We start from the raw sequence: 22271 nt of genomic DNA, 5'->3' as shown, positions 1-22271 counted from the left end.
GGCAGCCCTTGTACTAACGCTCATGGAAATATAAAGCATAATGCATAGAGAGCGGCTATTCATCATACAAGCAGAACCTTTATCTGATTAGGCCTTTGAAATCTGTGCCAAATCTCCAATCCAGGATAGCAGCACACACACACACACACACACACACACACACACACACAAAGAGAGAGAGCACAAACATCAAAGACAAAGATCCAATGTTTATTGATCTCCAGGTCTATTTTTTGCTGGTGGAAAGCGGTGTAACATAAACCAATCTTCTGTCGTGTTTCAGCTGAAGGGAAACGGGCAACAACATTCAAACAATGTACATAAAAATAGTGAAATAAGCAAAGACAGGAAGGGTGTGTGCAGGTGAGCTGTGCCAACAGAGATGTGTGTGTGTGTGCGTATGAATGCGGCTGACATTTTAGATCAAAATTAAAAGGGCATTTCAGAGTCTCTGTTGAGAACAGCTGTATCATTTTTTTTTGAGTGGGAATACAAAGTGGCATGCTTGAGCTGTTGCCATAGTAACTCAGGGGTTTTGACACTGGAGTGACACCTGTAATTGTGTCAGAGGTGGAAAGTACTTTCGTTCAAGTGCTGCACTTATAAGTGCTTATTATTTCCATTTTTGCAGCTTTATACTTTAACTTTTAAATGATAAAAGTAGAGTTATCATTAAAAGTTTATTTAGTTAGTAAATTCATGAACTTTAAATTTTTATAGCAAATTGAAGGATCTATTTTGTTTGTGTGTGTGTAGTAAGAGAGAAACACAAATTACAGGAAGTTGTTTTATCCAGGTATTCACCAAACAAACTTCTGTATTGTTTTCGTGTTTCATGCAGATTTTGGAAAAATTTCAAATTGACAGTTACATTTTTTTTCTCCATGGAAAAAAGTACAAAAATAGCTACGTGATTATTAGTAATAGTACTACTGCTAATGTCGTCAGCAACATAGACCAGCTCTTGGACCACTTTGGCTCAGATAAAGTTTGAATGTGTACAAGGTAACCACACAGACAGCAATTGTCAAAATCCCCAGTCATTTGTCTCTTCTGGGGTGTTGCACAGTCATCAGAAAATCCCCCAACTCAGTGCACTGACACAATGTTTCCCTTTCTGTTTTATGTTTAAAAAGCCTGTACTTTCCAAAATCATCTTCAAAGCTGGAACACTTATAATGACTCGAGAGATTTCCAACACTTTTGAATGAAACCAGGCACCATATGTCTGTTAAAACGCTTTATGCATTAGATTATACAGTATAGTATATTTTTAAATGTGATTAAAGAAATTGGTAATGCCCTCACCGGTTAGAAATTACTTTTCAATGATTAGCCTTAACCCAGTATATTTTATGTGGTATGGTGGAAAGGCAGAGCAGGATTTGGACAGTCAGACATGTCAGTAACGCAGCCAACCGGACTAACATGAAGCCACAGGTCCTTCTTTAGAATCTAGGCTAAATAGACAACATCCCAATAAGGCAGAAGTGAGAAAAGTGCCCCAGATCTGTTGTGTTTTTTCACCTTCTTCTTTCTATAGTGGTTAAAACAGTAGGCCTTTGACATTGATACTTCAGAGTACATTTATTAGCTGCCACAAAAACGCTTCCAACATCACAGACTGCAGAACTGTCCTGCTGCCTAATGCCACCCTGGACCAGGCCAAAAGAACTGTTGGACAGCTGTAAGTAGACAGGCAACACTCCCCTTACACATGATGCATGTCTGGATGGATTCATTCAGTTGGTATGAACAGGAGGTATTTGAACTGCGATGTTTTGTTTATAAGTATGGGTGTCTGTGAGCAGCTGTCCTACGCCAAGAAACAATATGACTCTGCCCTCCGCCCGGACACTGGTGAACATATGAACCTTATTTCAGGTGACAGGTTGTATGGTCATCACCAGACTGTTTATGCTATCGCTCCACTCGTGAGGTCAAAAGTCGGAGTTCAGCGAGGTCAAGAACTGCGAGTCGTGCGGCAGTTGTGGATGTCGTCTTTATTGTGCTGCTCTGAAGGACAGCGAGCTGGAAACAATCAACTCAGCTTGAACTACATATATAAATACTTGGGCAACTTTTGGAAAAGCTTTTGTGGTTCATTACTCACAGTGTATGCCATGGTACTTCCCAACATACCAGTTGCCTGTAGTAATAGGGAAAAGGAAAATTCAGTCGTCTACATAGTATTTACATTGTGTCTACTGGATGCTCATCTCTGATATTTCCTCAGATCAGAAGTTCCCTACTGTTTCCTTTATAAATATAATGAGGTAAACTCATGCATGAGCTGTGTAGAGACATTTAATGGACATGTCATGCTCATTTGGAGCTAAAAGGAAGCTGATGCAGAACTTTCGAGTGTCTTGCAAATGTCAGTAGGCCTTTTTTATCTCTAAACATTTTGACATGTCACAGTAGGAGGATGTGAGGAGGGATGGTTGGATTCCATTTAACTACATCAGTTTCAGTGTCCTGCTGGCTCTCTGTCACACTGTAATAGCTCACTGGGACACTTGAATATAACAGAGCCATTGATAATGTTATTAACAATCTGTATTTTACTATGACAAGTCTGTGAAAAGCCCTATGGAGATTTGACTGACATGAAGGCAAGCAGATAATGGTAGAAATTTGTCTCACTTTCAGCCACAAGCTCTGCACTGATCACATCTCAACCTCTATGCAACGTTGAGAATTTAAACGCAGCACAGCCATCGGACCATAAAGCTCATCTACCCAATAAAAGTGGTGTGAAGGTTCACAAAACTTCCTGCCCAGCATACATCAGTTTTAATGTGGTTTTATGAGTCAGAAAATAAGAAGCAGCAGCACCTGCTCCCAGTCAAGGTGACATTAACCACTTGAAATGTTGTTGCACATTGATTTGCTGTCTGTTACATGACCCTTCAGGGTGTTTTTTCTCACTCTGGTGGTGTGTAACACTCTAACAAATCAACCACTTTCCAAAAAAAAAAAATGACTAAGATACTTTAAAGATTTGTAAAAAAAAACCTCAGGTAACGTGATGTCACTCCTACCTTCCTATCATCGCCCTGTAACCCTCCCAGAGACGGAGAGACGGCATTGTCACAGATGAAAAAAGGCAACCAGCTGGGCTCGGGCTTGGGTATAATGCGCTAAATAATGCAACATTATTTATTTAAGCTTCCTCTGATTAAAGCATCCCTCCACCTCCTTGTATCTGTGTCTCCCCTTCAGCCTCCCCCCTCAGTGCTATCTCCTGCTCTCATTAACAGAGAGCTGCCATCAAGGGCATCATGCAGGTGGTCATTTCTGCTGTTACCATGGCAGCACCTGGCATGAGTAAATTGTTAGGAAAAAAGTTGTAGTTGTATTACCCTTTTATGGACATCTGGCACTCGCGTTGTTGCTTTTTACCCCAATTCTGTCCCTCTGTGAGCATCATTATACAATTACTGGAGACAAATTCATGCAGGTGAGCTGTGTTTGCAAAGAGTTGTGTACGTTTAAGTAAGTTTTTCACTTTTTCTATTTGATCGGATCATTCCTCCATGCTCCTCTGCAAGTGATGATAGTGGGACTATTGTTCTGTATCTCCTCCAGTCTTATCTTCATGATTTCTGCAGCCTGCTCACTCTCCTTTCAAAAATGATCGATTGAAAAAATCTGTTTCGGAAAAACTGAGAAACTTCATCAGATGTGATGAGGAAGATCTGTCTTTGACATGCTTTTCTAGCTCTATGGCTGTGTCCAAGCTGCTGGATCCAGAGCTGAGGAGTTCCATTGAGTCTTATCATGGTGACAAAGTGAATAATAACACAGTGAATAATGTTAATGACACAGACTGTGGTGGCTGTAGTGTTTGCAGATGCCTTACTAAGATCCATGTAAGGATGTTTGCACAGATGGGATCATAATGTGCATGCAGATGATTCAACCACAAAGACCACATCAGCCTTTATAAAGCTTTAACTGATATCACACTGTTTACTGTCACTGCACAGCCGACTCGATGACTTGTTGGTTTACCGTCAGCTTCAGTTAAAGGTTCCCTGTGGGCTGTTTGACCTCTAGTAACGCTCGTGAGCAGCCTTTTATGAGTGGTTCCATGTTTTTTTATGTCGTGAACAAGGACTCACATACGTGCACACCTGCACGTGGGTGATAGACAGTCTTACCAATCGTTTTACACTATTCCACCAATCTACAGTTGGCTGTAATGTGACAAGAAATGTGGCGATAAAGACAGAGAAGAAGACTACAAGCCAGTAAACATAGTTGTAAACCATGCAGTTTAAAATATAAAAAAAATGTGTTTTGCAAACGTTTTATGAGGAAAGAAATTGATTCAACACATTTGTAGATCACAAGGATACACACAATGAGTTTAGGTGAGTAACTAAACGTAAACATAACTTTTGTTTGTTCACAAGAAAACCCCACAGAGGATCTTTAACTTTAGGTAGTGATGTATTCCCGTAGAAGACCTGTATTTATTCCCCTAACCCTCGGCTCAAGAAGAACTTTCTCTTGGTTTTCTATCAATATTCTATTTGGCTGTTTTTTAATCCAGTAGAGTCTGATTAAATGCATCTTTGCAACCTCAAGAAAGGTGGTTATTGATTCTTTCCAATTAACTTGAGCACAAAACGGGGTTACGGCTGCATTCTGTAAGCATTTCAAAGGAGGCACTAAACTTATGTGGCCATAACAATACATAAACGACATGTATTGTATGTAATGGGCTGAAAAACGGTGTTAAATTAACAAAGAGAATTAAATGAATACACAAACACAAAATGCTTTCTTGGTGCATTCATTACAAGTACAAAATTTTCACATTTATGATTGACATAGTACATAGAAAAACAGTATTTTGGAACTACAAACAGCTGGAAATGGAGATACTCTTGTGAACCAAGAACATTTAATTAATTTGATTGCACAATTTAATTGGAAATCACGCTGATCTGGAAACACTTTCTCTCTCTGACACAAGTACACACACTATGTTTTACTTTTATAAATACCAGAATCCAATGGTGAGAGTATAAGACGATGTTTTCCCACCACTGGTGAGATAAATCCATGTCTGTGGTGGTTGTAACATGTACAGTATAAAACGCAAGGTAGCGTTTAATAGCAAAAACAGTTCTTCTAGAAGTGAATGTTGCATCCACAGTTTAATTCACTGCAGATACCGAGAGCTTGCGGTGAGAAACTGAGGAGTAAAAGAGGTGAGAACAATCAGAGCTCCTGTCACGATGTTCCTTCCTCCAACAGCGTGTTCAGCTGCCACCACACTAAGCTTTCATGTGGCTGTGTGGAATAAGTATTAACTTTGTAAAATGTGTCCCGTCTGGTACAAAACGACTGTTATTTCTTAAAACACTCCAAAAAAAATAAAGAAAAAACCCATCGACGACCTCTCAGCCTACATCTTCTGCTTCTTCTTTGCTGGTTTAATGGGGGTGATCTCTTCCTCCTCCTCTTCATCGTCGTCATCGTCGTCTTCATCAGACATGTCGGAGTCTTCGACCTGCGAGGCTGCACAAAGACGGAGGCCAAATGTTAAATTGCTGTCTTAGATTGAATCCTGTAGGAATATTTAGCTATAATGCCAGCAGGGTCATTTTATTTAATCTATCCTTGCGACGGCGGTCAGCTCGTGCACGGTTTGCAATATGCAGCTGCACACATGCATTACCGTGAGTACTTAGAGCTGTGAAATACCATTTCTGAGAGAAGTTTAATGCCAGAAGTTCAATCTACTGTTAAAACTTTTGAATTGAAATATAGACAGAAAGCATCAAAGGTCTTGGATTTCAACTCAAAAGAAATTCATGACAAGGTACAAATTTAACATTTTATTGATTGAAGGAATATCTCTCATTTTTTGTGCAGTTGGCTCAATGTAAAGAGAAACTAAATGACCAAACCAAGTATTTAGTAACCTTGAGAACACGTATTTTCTCTGATCATAGTGCACCCATTCTACCGGAGTTATTCCAGTAGAGCTGCAAAGATTAAACGATTAGTTGCCAACTATTCTGACCATTAGTGAGTCATTTTTTAAGAGGAAAATTTCAGCCTCTCAAATGTGAATATTTTCCTGGTTTCTTTAGTCCTCTATGATAAACTAAATATTTTTGGGTTGTGGACTGTCAGCTGGCACAAAACTAGACATTTGAGGACGTCACAGGACTGTAGGAAACAGTTACTGACATTTTTCACCATTTTCTGGACCAAACAACTAATCGATCAATCGAGCAAATGATCAACAGAATAATGAATAATGAAAATAATCGTTAGTTGCAGCACTAGATTCCAGCTGTTTTGATGTCAGCTGATGATAACGTAATCTACGAAACACTCTACTAAATGTAGCCACATTCATTGGTAAGTAATCACATTAATTTTGATTTTGGTTAATTTGTTTACTTTTAACAGGGTGTTGCTGAGTGACATTTGAATAAAAAGCTGTTACCTATGAGGTGTAACCCGCTGACAGTAACTGGTCCTGTGCCAGCCTTGAGCCGGATGGTCACTGGGGCTTTCAACTCAAACTCTCCCAAACTCACCTGAGGAAAGAAAGTTAAAGAGATATCAGACTTCAGCCTCTACTGCGTGGTTCATTAATGTGCTGATAGAATTAACGACTATATATCATATTTACCATAGGCAGGCAGCTGATGTGAAGGTTGGCAATTGGCACTGAAATAGTCTTTCCTTGGTGATTCATAGCTGTTACCTCCACCACGTTACTCTCCTCCTTAGCACCTTCTCCCAAACAGACCTGCAGGAATGGCAGTTCATTCACTTAACATTTTCCCACACTGTGATTCGGCTGGTTGTGTTGTCACTATATAAAAATTTGGACACAAAGGCCTTGGATACTTATGATACACACACTTCTACATATGCCTTGCATTTAAAGGATAGATTCACAATTTTTCAAAGTCTGTCTTCAAACAACAGTCACATGGCAGGAGGAATGATTATGGCAAGAAAAAACTATTTCAGTGTTCATTTGGACACCTGACTGTTGTTTGAAGACAGACTTGAATAAGTTGTGGTGAAGACTTTTGCACTCTGTACTGTAATGTGAGGACAGACATCCCTGCAGCCATCGTACATACCGTTCTGAGTTCAAGGAAGTGCTCCAGGTCCTCCTCTTCATCTCCTTGGAAAGTGTAGAAAGGAACTTTAGAGGACAGCTCGCAGCCTGGAAAACACGCAAACATTTATGGTTTCATCACGTTAGTCCACAGCCTGATATCACAGAGCATTTTAGAAACACTGAAGCACATGTTTCACTGCCGGGACATCACAGAGAAACCCACGTGTGCGCCGGCAGAGCCAATAAACTGTGTTTCTTACTGAATAGGAAGCTCTCCAGCTTGGATTGACCCGCTAGTCCCATATCCGAGGACTCGTCGTCGTGCAGAGACATTTTGACGAAGCGCTGGATTTGAGTTTGCTGTTAAACACTTTCAGCAAAACGATCCCTCTTCGAAAAACAACAAGCGCGTCGCAAACTATGACGCTGATGACGCGTCATCACGGTGCGCCTGTGGCTCATACAAGGCAATACAATACTGTTTTTTCTCTCTATGAAGAAAAACATCCATAAGTACAGCTAATAAAGATTATTATAATACAACTAATAATGGTATAATAAACGTAATATATAGCAATAGTATATAGTATTGTAATATAAGTTAATATAGAGTAGAATAATGACAATTATAATACTCTTAATATAGTGTTTAAGTCATGTTAAAGTAACTTATTTGCGTTCAAATAAAAAAATAAGATTTATAAAACAGGCTATTCAACAAGTAAGACAAAAAATTCAGTGCAAAAAAGTACAAATAAAGATTTAGATAATTTTTGATTAAATGCTTATGTTAAATATTATATTTCACTTCTTTTAGGCAATATTGATTGTAAACATAACTGGCTGAAATTATGTTTAAATGTGATTCAACTGCCAGGGAAAATGTACAACACTTATCATGAGGCAGTAAAAGTTGAAGACCACTTTTGTAAAAAAAAAAAAAAAAAAAAAGAAAAGAAAAAAAAAAAGAATGGGGACTCAAATTGAGAATCATTATATGTTCAGAGGCAAAATCCAGTCTGCAGACCTGGTTACATTTGTACTGGTGTGATGCAATGGTGGATTACCGGCTGCTGGTCCAGGGCCTGAGACCCACAGGGGCCCAAAACAGGCCAGATTCACTGAGCATCAATAGGTTGCCCATAATTTGATTAACTGCACATGTTTTTTGCACCACTGAAGTACAATGTCAACTCCTGCATTATTATCTAAGCTTGTGGCTCTGTCTTGTAGAGGTGAACTGTGTCCACATCTAGTATAAAGACCTGTTATTTTAGTTTACACAAGGTTCATAATCTCAAGAGTTCTGTTGAATCAAGCTGCCTCAGACACACAGACTTAGGAGTGCTGGCTGGTTTCCGGTTCACTGGGTAATAGTAATGATACCACCATATGTCGTGTCCTTTAAACCCTAGTCAATGGAAAGTTGGATGCGATAGGATACATACACATCGCACTTATTGGCTATTTCCATGTTTTCCATGTTCCAGGCACTTTTTGCTTTTCAAAAATAGAGAGAAGCTTCTTTTAGGGTTGGGGTGATATGAGTTGGGTGATATAAATAAAACCTGTGAACAAGACAGATCTTTTCATCCCTTCAATCCAGACACGGTCAGAGAAAGACCTGTGAAAACACGAACACAAGCAACACAGAGAAAAGTCACTTATTGTAGTTTATTAGTTTTTAATCTTATGTATCTTACATACAAATTTTACATAGGTAAACTGTGACTTTTATGACCCCGCCCGCCTCCCCAACCCTGAACTCAGATAATCAAAATGTACAATTGGAGCCCTTTCTCTCAGTCACAGCCCATTTCTATCAAACCCAAGTTGGCAGAGGAGAAAGCACGAGCATCAACAAACTGCAAAATGAACCATTTAATTAACATAAGTGAAAACTCTGCCGTCATTTCAGAAGACTAACAGCAGATCTGTTGGTGAGTTTCACAAACTCACTGAGACACAGCCAGGTACGACAGCTGTGCATGACATAGTGCTGTCCGTCATTTTCCTGTCTTTTAAAGCGAAACAGAATGCTAGCCACAATTTCAGTAAAGATATACAAAAAATAATAACAGTTTATGATTGACAGTGTTTACAGACTGTCTATGAACTACAGTATTATGCTCACAGAGGGGAGTGGCATGCTTCTTCCTCTGTGCAGCATAGGATGAGGTTATTCTAATGACCGCCACAGCAAATCCAATACACCTCATGCACATCATGAATGTACACAGTATCAAAACATCACATTGGCAGGCAGCTACTGAAGAGCAACTGATGATCCTCGTGTAACCAACAGAACACTCCTAACTATAGTCAAAGTGCTTTTTTTTGTTAACTATATAGATTTACAATAAACAAATGGGAAATGCGTCAGAATATAAAACATTCAAAAGGACAGATAGGAAAAAAGGCCTATGAATTTCTGCTCCAAACCTTCACAGCTGCAGAGCAGCATCAGTGTGGGGGGGTCAGTGCCACTTTGGTGACATTTAGTGACAAGATTTAACAACCGTAGCGATCATAAGAGCGCTCGCCAAGGCTCAGCTGAAAAGACATTCATTTATGAGTATGCAACGTAGAAACCGCAGGGAAGGATGCAAAATGAAAGATGTGAACTGATTATCTGCTGATTATTATGACTCATATTACTACCAATGGCTTTATAGCGCAGCATATCTGAAACTGCAGCACAGGTTAACTGTTGATTTACAAGTCAGGTACTGAAAAAGTGGTTAAGAAAGAACTCAGCAGCTTTATGAAAACGGTGGGTTAAATGCTTTCAAAACTTAGGACTTGTATCCATTTGCACTCATGAAATTCCAATGTGAATTGCTTTCAAAATGTTAAATTTTTTACACAAAATAGCTGATCACACTATCAGATTTTTGGTCCCACTGATTTGAGTTTTGATTATTTGAAAGAGTAACTACCAGTAAATTTATCATTTTACCTACTTAAACAATTGGATAAACAAAAACACGTAACATTTCCATAACATTTAGTAAATGTATCATCTGACGTAACTTAAAAAGATGGCCTGTCTTTTCTCTGATAGCTTACTGAAGGATTTATGTGCTGGATTTGACATGTGACTGCCAAAGTCAGGGGGGAAAAAAGCAGGCTACTTCTCTGGAATTTGAGCAACAAGGCCAATGTCCAAAATCACATGTGTTGGAAAGCCTTGACACAGAAGACACTGGGGTCTGCGATATAAACCTAAAATCCAAAGGCAATGACCCAAAAGGCAATAGCTCAAAGGGGAAATAAGCAAAAAAATGTGGTGTTAGTAAAAAAAAAAAAAAAAATGGCCAAAAGTAAAACGCTAAACAGAAACAGGCTAAGAACCATGTTTGTAAACTCGTGGAGGCTTTTCTGTTGGTTTCCAAATGTCTACCGCTTGAACGGAAATTCAGAGGACCTCCTGGTTGAGTCTTTAATAGTCTCAACAAATACTTTTTCCTTTGCTGGACTGTGAGGATCCTCTAAGCTACAATTTTCCGCCTTTCATGCGTAAAGACTCAGCATTTAACATCACTTTTTCTTCGTGATGCGTCCTTTAATAAAAAAGGCCTCTTTCTCCAAGTCTATTGTGGAGCAACTAGAAAACCCATGATGTGACGATGAAAGGCAAATTCTCACGCAGCACTTCACATCCTGTATTAATGGTGTCCAGCTTATGTGGACAGTCGTGTTATTTCTCTATGTCGGAGCTGAGAAAAACAGGACACGAGGGTAGTGAGACACTACCTGAGATACAGGCTGCCCTCGTTTCACGGCTCTGCCTCCATTTCAGATACAGACACTTAGCGTTAGGGCATGTGGGCAATATCCATGTAATGGCTGCTGGATTAAAATCAGAAAAAAAAAGAAAAAAAAAAGGCTTATGGAGTTGTCACTTCCTGCCTCCTGGAGGTATATAAATAGTGGGACCCCAGAAATGAATGCTGGAGTGCCACTCTTGTTGGCTCTGATCAGCTGACTACAGATCACTTCTTGGCCTTTTAGCTTCGGATCTGCTGAATCCAACAGAGCCGTAACATCTACGGGCAGCGCGGGGAATCTGTGTGTGCTGTGCTTCTGTACACAAATCTTAAAAACAGGTTTCCCCAGGTTAGCCCAGATGGTAATGCAGTATAAAATCATCATGGAAGTTTGTCTCATGAAGGTAGCAAACGTTTTTTTTTTTTTAAACGCCGTGTTGACTGCTTGCTTGCTCTCTCTCTCGCTTTTTTTCTCTCTCTGTCTGTTATTGTAGCAGGACGTTTCTTCATAGGCTTCGCCCCATAATGATGACGTCTTTGGGGAAGCCCTCCATTTTGGCCACCTCAAAGCATCCCAGCTTACTATAGAAGTCCAACATTCTCTTATCAGTCTGACGAACCTTACAGAATGCACCGTGGGACCCTGGAAGTTAACGACAAAAACAGATAATCATAAAGAGATAATCATAATAATAAATCAGTTTACAAAAAATTCCCAAAATGATCTTCCTGACAGTGTGGCCAAATATGGTGTTAAACTGAAAATAATCTTCTTCTGTGTCTCTGAGCAGGAATAAACTGGTTCCCGATCTTTGTCACAGGAAGAGAAGATAACTTCAGTCGGTGCTTTGATGGTTTCTGTTCCTTAAAGCTGAAAGCCCCTTTTCCCCAGTATGTTTATGCCTCAGACTACTGGTCAACATGTCCATTTTTTGTAGTTTGATTTGGAACTTACTATATTTGTGACCCTTGATTCATACTTAACTTGCTAAATTTTAGATTCAAGTGAATATTCTAACATCCGTCTTACCAACATGACTAATAACACTAATCCAACATTTTCTTTTTGTAGTAACAGTGACAGCTGCTACATACCGTTGGCCTTAAGGGAAGATAACAGACATCCCATCATGCTTTTGGCCACGCTGGGGTCAGTGACCTTGGCGTGAATGTCAACCTTGATGAGGGAGGGAAAATTGGACAGAAAGGACTCTGGAAGACCCTCCTCTTCTTCATGGAAACTCAACATCATCTTCTACAGGGACGACAGATGAGAGATGGTTAGGTGAAAGTATTCATTATGAATGGGCACCATAAAAAGCCACCTGATAGACTGAGCTGACGAGAGATTACGATAATGAAATTGATGGATTAAGATCTTACCTCAGCCTCTGTGAGGTCCTTCTCGCAGTCAGGTTTGTTGTATTTCTCTTGCATGAAGGGAATCCAGTTCAACTTGCATTTCTTGACGAAGGGCTTGACATCCACGGTGCCGAGAGCATAACCGCAGATCCCTTCTTCATCCTCTAGTACAAACCCATAGTCTGGACTTAAAGACAGGAGACCTCCGACTAACCTGTTAACAAACAGAAAAGATTTTTATCAATTCATGTGTGTTTGCACTACAGGGAGTAACCTCTCAAACAAATGCATCTCCATGTCTTACCTGTCTCCAATGAGGTCAGATTCCTGGTCAGAGAAAGGTACATCCTCCATTCCTTCACAGTACATTTCTTTACAGATTTTATAAATTGCAGGCTGCAAAAAGAAAGACAACAACAACAACAGGTGTTACTGTAGCAGATGATTTGACATACAGAAAAAACTTGACCCATCACAGCCCTTAACACCGCATGTGTTTGAAAATATTCAGTCTAAAGCTGGCTTTCTCTTCAGTACATATATTCTCTGACGTACAGCGCAGTTGAGCGTGTCATATTAAGCACATTCACACCTTAAACTAGGCCAGTTCTGCTGGGAATACTACCAACTGGCCAACATCATTTCTGCACCCATACATTTAATGTTCTGTTTACAACATTATTAACGCTAAGGGTGACATACTCAAGTGTTGGTTAAAAAAAAAAAAAAAGAAAAAAAGAAGGTGCACAAGGGCATGACTAAACACACAAAACATCTCACCTCATCTTTGGCAAAGTATGGCCTTATGGAATAGATTTTGGAGGTTGGCAGTGAAGGTGGAGGTTGGTAGAAAAGATCGTTTGCCCCATCTATTGGCAACAATCTCTGTGGATATCAAAAGAAACAGGTTCAGTTTCTCTGAGACTAGGTGGTGTGCTGCTTTGGCTGACTGCCTCACTGTGAATTTGCTACAATTGAACCACTATTAAACCAAAAAGGAAATGGAGTAAGCAAGTAAGCAAAGTGCTTAGAAACATACTGTAAAAAAAAAAGATCATATAAATATATAAACTGACTCCTCTTCCTTGTTGATCTGACAGTGGACAACAAGCAAACATCACATCTTTCTCTTTTTTGCTAAAGGAGCATAGCACAGGCACATTCATATTTGCTTTTCAAATACAATAAAACAAGGGTGGTATTTTGGTCTGACTAAGGTTTTACTGGCTGAAGGAGATGCTCCTTTCCCTTTTGTAAGGCATCGCAATATTTCGCTGCGCAACCCTCCTGTTGAGAAAAATAATGATGCTTGCGCGAAGACAGAGAGAACTCCAGGAAAAAAACCAAAGAGGCAAATTAAATATGAGCTAACTGAGTCAGTCAATAGTGTATCGGTTGCCATTGTAAATCTTGCTATTCTCCGAGGTTGGAGATGTTGCTTTAGGCTGGACAGGTATGTTTTATCATGGAGTTTTCCCATTGCAGACATGCTTGCGTTCTCGCTGGCACTGTGAGGCAGTGCATGCGCTTGCGCTTGCAAAGGGTTGGCGTGGTAATTTGTGCGCTGTGCTTTCCTGCAAAGAAATGAGATGTCATGAAAATAAAACCTAGCCATGCTCGCTTGCGCCAGCGTGCGCTAGGGAAAAGCAGCATCTCCTTGGGCAGTTGCTGAAAGAAATTCAAATTAATCAATCAGAAAATGCCATGCCAAACAGTGGCTGTAACCTCTGCCAAAATGGCTTTCAGGTTACCCATTCCCCTCACACAGATTGACATATCCCAAAGTAATAGCAAAATAACGCTCAGGACATGAACTTCTTAGAGAACACGTGAAGGGGATGGAACCGTATCTTATGAAGCCCCAAACATTACAATCAGCTCACCTTTGACAGACCAAACCCCTTCATACCTGCGCACATTTACCATCGTCTTCTTTGCTCATAACACTCTTTTTTTTCCATTTGATTGCTGTAAATTCAGTGCATTAGATACCTGGAACTCTCCTGCTAGACCTCCCCTAAAGGCCCAGGGCTCTTGGTCTCCTCTAAGGAATTGTGCTGAGGACTGACTACGACACCCTGTTAGGAGCAGAGCCAAGCGGACAGTGTTACCACAGGATGGGGCTCTCTGACACAGATGAAGGGAGTGGGGAGATGGGGAGGAAGGGGGTCATATGTATCTAATAGCATAATCCAAATAAGTAATTTTGTTTTAATCATTAAAACATAAAAAGGACCTAATTTGGAATAGTTCATTATATTCAGAGGAAATGTTTTATGATGAAATGGGGCTCAAGCAACTAAAGCTCACGTGTTTACAAGAGGAAACAAGTCCAAGATCGAAATTATTAAAAAAATGAGCTCTGCACCTCAGCTTCTCCGCAACAATGTCAAAATGCTCCACATTGAAATTATATGCGGGTCTTAAGAACCTAGTTCTTTCTTGCAGTGGAATGCACGCTCTCCGAAATCTGAAGAGGACATAATTAAGTGCAGTTTAGCCCCTTTGGTGCTTCAGGAAGGGTCATTTTCATTTTTAAGAGCTGACGCACTTCATAAATTTTAGATTGACTATCACAACAGAAACCCGTACTGTCTACGCCCACCAGATGTAAGCTTCAGCTGCCGTCACCCCACTGATCTTAGCACCCCGTGTGAAGTCACATTCTCATCTTATCTGCCTTGTCACATGACTGGGAAGCATGGCTCATCAAACCAGGAGGACAAAACGAGAGGTAGCATAAACACTCCCAGTGCAAAAAGGGCCTCTCTGCTTACAGTTCAAAGCCAAAATCAGACAGACAAAAGATTAATTGTACAGAAGCAAAAGCATATAAATGTTAGTATACTGAAAGCACGGGTGCTGTCAGAGTCTGTATACAGCAGCATTGTCGCTAACAAAGTCTACTCCTGGTTGATGAGAAGCCCTGTCATGTGACCAGACAAATGCAGCGCGCTTGCAGGACATCTAAAACTGCTTTACAGATCAACCTCACCCTGACACCTAACACAATTCCTCTGAAGAGCTGACACAACACAGCGAACAGATGCACCCACAGGAAGGAACTCTGAACTTGCTTCACTTTCACAAATGGACAAAAAGAAGAAAAAAAAAAAGAGTGGACTGCTTCCACCCGTATGATCTATTAAGGCTGCGTTGTCTTAATACAAACGCAGAAAACATGCAACTCATATTCTTGCATGGTCCAACCAACGTGTACGCAAGCACACTGATCATAACCACACAGTCTCAGTAGAGTGAAGATCAGGGTGTGGTGGTGTAAATTTCAAAGCAAAGTGTATATTCCCTTGAGTAGGTGCATCAGGCTGGTCTGAGCCATTTCTATAAGCCTACTGACAGAAACAAAAAAACAAGTTAGAGAGAGGCTGCCAAAGAGAAGAGATTTGGGAGTTAACACTTAAGATTGATAGCTAAACATCGCTGCGCAAAATGTGACTTCATCCGGACGGCTGTTTCCTTTCCTCCAAATACATTTCTTACATTTATCAGCCTAATTGAAGAATTTTATTTTCACATGAATCCATTTCAAACATGAACTAAAAGGGGAAGAGACAACGCCTGCACTGTGCATACATCGGCCACTGTCGATCCAATAGCAGTAGAAACTTGTACTGTGGATTCTTCCATCTGTACATAGTGAAGGGAGAAAACAGTAGAAAATAAATATTAGTAAGTGTTCTCAGTACAATAACCAGGGAGGTTATGACTAAGTGCCGGCTGCACAGCTTCTAATGAGGGGAGAAGATGGGGACTAATGTAAAAATCTGCTTTTAGCAGAAGCAGCAGTCAACAGTTAAGCTCTTCATGACACTGCGATATCTGAAGATATTTATGGCCATTCTAATCAAAAAACTTTATATTACTAGAGTGGTTATAGTCATTTTCTAATGCATTAGGCCAGTAGTGTCAGTTTTGATGTGGTTTTGCCAGTGTGGGTATGCTGCCTGCTGTGTAGGCTAGAGTCCTCAGCTTTACCATATAGCCGGACTGGACAGAAACCTGCGAATGAAACTGGGTTACAGGGAGTAACCTACAGGCCATGCTGGTGCTTCAGACTATTCCAAGAGACACTCCGACAAAAGGAGATGTTTTCATGAGACTGAATGTCACTCAAACTGCATCACGGTGCACCATCAGAAAGAGTGAAATAAAGTGTGAGGTGAAAAGAGAGGCAGAAGAGAAAGAAAGAGAGAGAGAGAACATCCTCTCTTATACAAGGTAATGGATCCCACCCTGATACAGATTGAGCAAATGATTCAGAAGGTTAAAATCTAACAACAGCGTCATTTCATAGTCTTCTTAGTAAGGCTATGACAACAAATGTCGTATAATAACGACCAGTTCAGATATTTCTAGTCCCAGTTTATGCACCAGAATGGCCTTCCACAGTCAGTCAGTCAACTTGCTCTCCAAGCTCGCGTGCGCGCTACGGCATGGAGGAGGAGGGGAGGGGGGGGATGGGGACTTCCCCCTGGCGCCCATCCCCACAGACAGAGAGATGGAAGCAAGTGTGTCTGTGTGGGAATGCAGCAGTGATGTTACTGGATACACAGCAAGCAGCAGTAACCCTGCTGGGACGTTTGCCACAGAGACCCGGTTTCGATATCACCAAGATGGAGCAGCTTGTTATGGAATAAATAAGGAGGATGCTAGCGGTGCAAGCGGCATTCAGTCAGACAAAAAAAAAAAAAAGAAAGAAACAAAAAAAAACAATCAACATGTGTGAAACAAGAGCAATTAAAAACTAGTAAGAGGTGATGCCTCTAACCTGATCTGTGCTAAGCTGATCTATAATAAACTGCCATCAATTAAAACTGAAGGTTTTTTCATCCTCTATACAGATGTTGGCCAAAATCTCAAGAAGCCATATTTCTTTTCTGATTAGATAATATTAACATCTGGTAAGCAGACTTTGAAAATATCATAGCACTGGACTACAAGATAGAATCTAAGCAGCTAAATGATAAATCATTAAACTGCTTTGATCAAATGATTTGTGTGTAAAAGTACGTCTGACTATATCAAAAGGTCAGAAGGACCAGACTTGATCAGACTGTCTCTACGCTACTGCACACTAAGAGTAAGAGCCTTGTGGTTCCCCTCATACATACCTAGCCACTGGACAAACGACTTGACCATAGAAATGATGCTCTTGATGTCCCAGATGTAAGGGTAGAGGTCGTACAGGATGGTACGGTTGGCTGAATTGGACAGACGTGTGAACATCTGGATGACTGAGCAGCACATCTCCTCGAACTTCTCCGCCCTAGTCTGCCATTCTGTGACCTGCATGTAAACAGTGATTGGAAATAAGAGTAAATATCATTAAAAACAGTTTGCATTAAACCATTTTGAAGTGATTAAATAAGGGAAGCTGCAGTTTACACAAATACCCAGAACACAATGCCTTGTAGAGCGAGTACACTTCATCGCCCCACGACTATTGGGTGGTGTAACAACACCACCCAATGGGCAGTAAAGGTAGTACACATCCACCATTTTGTTTTGCAGCACCATGCACCAATGTTCACATGCATGTTCAGTAAATAATGTACTAGCTTTCTCAGGTAGGCATTTCTCTCTCGACCTTTAACATGTTTGTTTCAATGAGTAACCCACCTTTTCAGTTTCCTTTCTCTTGCAGTTGACACTGACGACGCTGCTGTTGGCTCTGAGCCAGTTGAACTCCTTCAACATCTGCATGGCCTTGGGTCCGTGTTCATAAGGCAGGTAGAAGAGCTCTGCTAGCAGGCTCAGGTCTTCAAGTGAGAGGGGCTCCGCTGTGAACAGTGGCTTCTCGTCGGGCCTCGGGACAAACACATCCTGAGGAAAGAAATCAGCGAGAATGTGACTTTGTAGGAATTTCTCGTTTGTTTATTGCTTTCAATTGTGTTTATAAGAGAAAAGGGGGAACGCACGAATGTTGGTGGCACCTGCTTGAGCTGATCGTCAGTCTGCATAGGTGCGATGTCACTCCCAGAGTCCTCCTGGATAGACTCTTCGGGAGATTTTGACTCAGCCAGACTCTCCTTGTCTGTATCCATGGGTTTCAGGTCCTCAGCCATCTTGTCCGCTAAGATAGGACCGACATGCTTCTCCTCTGGGTCAGCTTCTGCATCTGGCTCTGGCTCATCCAGCTTCTCAACCACCATCTCCATGGGCTCCTCGTCTGAATCCTTCTTCTCCACCTCCACCTGCACCGACAGGTACAATATTAAAATAGACAACCTACAACCTTATACAGATAATCTCCTCTGAAATGAACTTCTCAAGGGGAAGAACTTGACCAAAAAGATGTGTCAAGGTGTTATCATTAGACAGTTGTTCAGTCCTTTACCGTATGAATTACAGGTAAATTCAGATTAATAGAGAATTTAATTTCTTTCAGCTGCTCCAGTTCTGTCTGTGAAGTAGAAGCAAACCTCACCTCTTCTTCCTCCTGAGGTCTTTTTGCCATGGGGTGTGAGAGCGAATCTAAACAGAGAGGCGGCATGGCTGGAGACATGATGGGCTGCTGGAACACGGTTGTGACTGTGGTGGAGGAGCAGAGAGACGGAGCAGCCATGGATGACACGTCGATGACTGTGCTTTTGGCACCGCTCTGAGGCACCTGTCGGCCTGAAAGATAGAGTAGAGCCTCTTTAGTATGGCATAAAAACGTCATTTTAGGCTGTCCGTGCCAACACTATGAGCCTATTCCAGGTTATACTGCTGAGAATTACCATTAGCATAGAGCTGTAAAAGAGCACATAAAGATCGGTATGATATAATAATGGGACTGCTCTTACTGTTGTACTGATGAGGCACACCAAACTCCCCTAGCCATTCTGTGAGAGCCAGCTTTAGGGCAAGCTGTGGGCTGTAAAGCATGTCTGTCTCCAGCTCTTCGTCACTGCCCTCATTCTCTAACTTGATCTGGATGGACACTGTGCTGTCCTCACCGTCCGCTGGTAAAGGGTGAAAAGAGAAGAGTAAAGTAGATGAGGAGACACATTTTTTTAAAGAACAGTTTACAAATTAGTTAACATTTTGACCATACTTACTCATGACCACATCCTTTCGCACCCCATTCATGTTAGACTTGTACCATGTGGCCAGAGTATGGATTGCTACAAAGTTGGACTCAAACTCGCAGTTAGGGTTGGTGAGGACTCCCTTTAACCTGGGGATGAGCTCGGTAGAGCGGCCCTTGTACGGACCCAAGAAAAGCCTCTTCTGGTCATAATCATTGGCATGAATGTTGTCCCAGATCACCGGGGCTCTTCTTAGGATTTTAGATACCTCCTCAATAGATTCTACTGTGATGTCTTTGGACACCACTTTGGGACCTGCAGGAAGAAAAAACACATCCCAGTGAATCTTTCTCTTGACTTTGAGTAGTTACTTGTTAAAGCTACTTCACTATTGTACGCATAAAAAGAGAAGTAGTGTCAGACTCACCTGTCCATAGTATGTCAATGCCAGGCAGTAGCTTCTCTCCTACTGTGTGGAGGTAGGGGGACTGAGAGACACTTGGGTAGCAGAATGTTCCACAGTACTCTGCATTTCAGGGCACAAAACAAACATATAGTGAATAAATAAGTAGATAAAACAATTGCACAAAGTGTGTGAGGGATTCAGATGGAGAGCTGGGTTACCTGTGGGACAGAAGAGGAAGGTTTCAGGCTCTCCCAGGTACTGGTAGATTTCGTTGGTGATGGAAACCTGAGCGTGTGCAAAAGAGCTGAACACCTCTTTGTCAGCAGGGCACATGTTGTGGTCAATATCGTCAAAAAGTAAGGCAAATGACTTGCAACCAAAGTGAGACACCTAAAGAGGGGACAGAAAGAGGTTGGAAATTAAACTGAGCAAAATGGTTACAAAAAAAGACAAACAACTCTTTCAGATATGTGTGAGGAGCTTCTACACATTGTTCGTTCTATTGTGCACAAAATGTTATGATACCTGATCAAGTTTCCTCTTGAGTGCAGAAACCTCTTTCTGATTGGAGAAGGTGATGTCCAGTCCAGGGGAGATGGCATAGATGAACTCTATCCCATGCTCTTTAGCAGCACCAATTAGAGTCATGAGTTGCTCTAGGAGATATTTAAGGAGAAAAAAAATCACTTGCTAAATGCATTATTGTGCTCTTGTAACAACTTATCTGAAAGCTTTTTTATATTTCACCCATGCTTAAAACTGGATTTGCCGACTGCCCTTTTAACTTGGATAACCAGGCATTATTCGTTCTCTTTGCCCCGAGACAGCTGATCCCAAGATCTGCTCTGAATATAGTCACCTGCTTCTTCCACCGAGTACAACTCTCTCCAGAACATTCTGTGTTTGTAGTCGTCTTTGGGTGCATAAAGGTACGTATTCAGCCCCCATTTCTGCTGCCTGTGAAATACAATGCGATTAACAATCAGTAAAACAACTTGAACCCTCTCGATATAACACCAATTAATGTTACCTGATTAACATTCTTTCTGAAATAATACACATAATTCATACCTCCTGAACAACTCTTTCCTCTGTTCCATTGTCCATGGTCTGCCGTAAAAGCCTGCATGAGCAAACAATGTAGTCAGTTCAGTTTCAATGCAGTCTGCAGTGCTGATGATCAAGTACATCTCCTGTGCACAAAGAGCTGGATGACTGCTATAACTGGCAATGTGCCCCTAGGGGTGGGCTGGGCTAGTAAGTATAACAAGACTTGCACATTTTTATCATTTTCTGTCTGTTGAGTTATCCATTTTTAGGCACTAACCAACCAATCATTTCGTCTATGAATTGTTAACAATTATGACATATGCCCACAGGTTCAAGAACAATAATTTTCTAAGCCAATTTTTGTAAATTAACATTTAATCGTTTATTGACATTGGATTTTTCATCTGACTGCCTACATTTACTCAATTAATTCATGATTTCAAGATAGATTACTATCTCCTTTTATTCCAACGTCAACTATCTGCACAGAAACATGCATGTGATAATGTTAATTTATAGCCTGCAGACACGATTAATACGATCAGCTTGTAATCCTTGACTTATCATTTTAACAGCCTCCTGCTCTTTTTCATATGATTCAAGTTCGATTTCTAATTATTGATCGTTAATTGTTGTCTGTAGTCTTACAGTGACACTGACCATTTCCCCCAGGAAGCACGATTGCTGCAGGACGTTGATGCCCTACTTAATAGCAAATCGTAAATTTCAAATGAGACTGTTTTAGCTTTACAGGAAATATTACCTTCCACGACTCCGCTGATGAATTTTCTGAGGCCCGTCGGTTCGACTCCAATGCCGGACTCCTCCACCGGGCCGGCGGCCTCCGCACAAGCCTCTCCGGAGACTGGGCTGGGGCTCGGTTCACTGTCCACTTGAGGCGTCTCCAGTGTCTTTTCTTTCTGTACCATTGTCAGAGATTTCACTCGGTGTGAAGCCACCAAATTCAGACGAATCCAGAGGAGCTCCGAGTGTTTTTTCTAATGTAGGTCAGCAGGCAAATTGGTCGAGCAAACCCCGGAGGAAATAAATCGCGTCACTGACTGTCTAACGTTAGCTATCGGTAACGGTATTACGGTATTAACGAGTCTTTCAAAATTGTCGAAAATTTTGCGACAGCTCTTACGAGACGTAATCGAAATCACTATCAGATGATGTAGGACATCGTTTGTGTTTGTTAAAATATAAAGAACAAGACGCTTGTTGGTTTTTGTCCGATCATTTTCTTCTCTTTATGGTAGATTTGCTCTGGTTGTCGTCTGTTCTTCCTGTTTACACCAAGTGCGCATGCTCACGAGACTAGATTAAACCAGTCAAAACCAGATCTGCGTGACAAAACACCGCAAAGATGTCACAATGGCAAAAAGATAGATGACATTTGTAGCTCAAGAACACATAATAGCCATAACACAGGATAAAATTAATTGTTCGTTAACCACACATAATACCGCTAACACTCAATGGGTGTATGAACATAAGAAAAGTCATCTGCTTTTATGCAAAACGTATTAATTGCTTTGTAA

The 22271-nt window shown here is 41.0% G+C and overlaps 2 protein-coding genes across 5 annotated transcripts; both read right to left on the bottom strand.

Moving 5' to 3' along the window:
- Positions 1 to 4788: 4788 nt before the first annotated feature.
- npm3 (nucleophosmin/nucleoplasmin, 3) lies at positions 4789 to 7556 on the bottom strand. Its single transcript, XM_042433664.1, has 5 exons — positions 7369 to 7556; positions 7128 to 7213; positions 6665 to 6784; positions 6476 to 6569; positions 4789 to 5535 (listed from the first exon to the last, which is right to left on the bottom strand). Exons 1-5 carry the CDS (start codon positions 7439 to 7441, stop codon positions 5423 to 5425), a joined length of 486 nt encoding a protein of 161 aa, XP_042289598.1. The 5' UTR covers positions 7442 to 7556; the 3' UTR covers positions 4789 to 5422.
- A 1212-nt stretch (positions 7557 to 8768) lies between these two features.
- Positions 8769 to 22040, bottom strand: oga (O-GlcNAcase). 4 transcript variants are annotated; one of them, XM_042434049.1, is made up of 19 exons: positions 21494 to 22040; positions 20752 to 20803; positions 20540 to 20637; positions 20206 to 20336; positions 19899 to 20070; positions 19702 to 19800; positions 19305 to 19589; positions 19050 to 19208; positions 18689 to 18879; positions 18180 to 18455; positions 17881 to 18084; positions 17373 to 17547; positions 15835 to 15888; positions 14233 to 14318; positions 13021 to 13125; positions 12545 to 12636; positions 12262 to 12454; positions 11974 to 12133; positions 8769 to 11521 (listed from the first exon to the last, which is right to left on the bottom strand). In XM_042434049.1, the coding sequence occupies exons 1-19, from the start codon at positions 21657 to 21659 to the stop codon at positions 11385 to 11387; spliced, it is 2835 nt and encodes a 944-aa protein (XP_042289983.1). In that variant the 5' UTR covers positions 21660 to 22040; the 3' UTR covers positions 8769 to 11384. The 4 variants fall into 4 exon arrangements, with proteins under 4 accessions (XP_042289983.1, XP_042289984.1, XP_042289985.1 ...); XM_042434050.1 differs by having other exon boundaries at positions 18195 to 18455; XM_042434051.1 differs by lacking the exon at positions 15835 to 15888.
- Between the last annotated feature and the right edge of the window lie 231 nt (positions 22041 to 22271).

The sequence above is a fragment of the Thunnus maccoyii genome, chromosome 14 (assembly GCF_910596095.1).
Source record: "Thunnus maccoyii chromosome 14, fThuMac1.1, whole genome shotgun sequence".
Lineage (NCBI taxonomy): Eukaryota > Metazoa > Chordata > Actinopteri > Scombriformes > Scombridae > Thunnus > Thunnus maccoyii.
The sequence above is the reverse complement of the archived record's forward strand: the minus strand, read 5'-3'. Positions and strand labels throughout refer to the sequence as shown.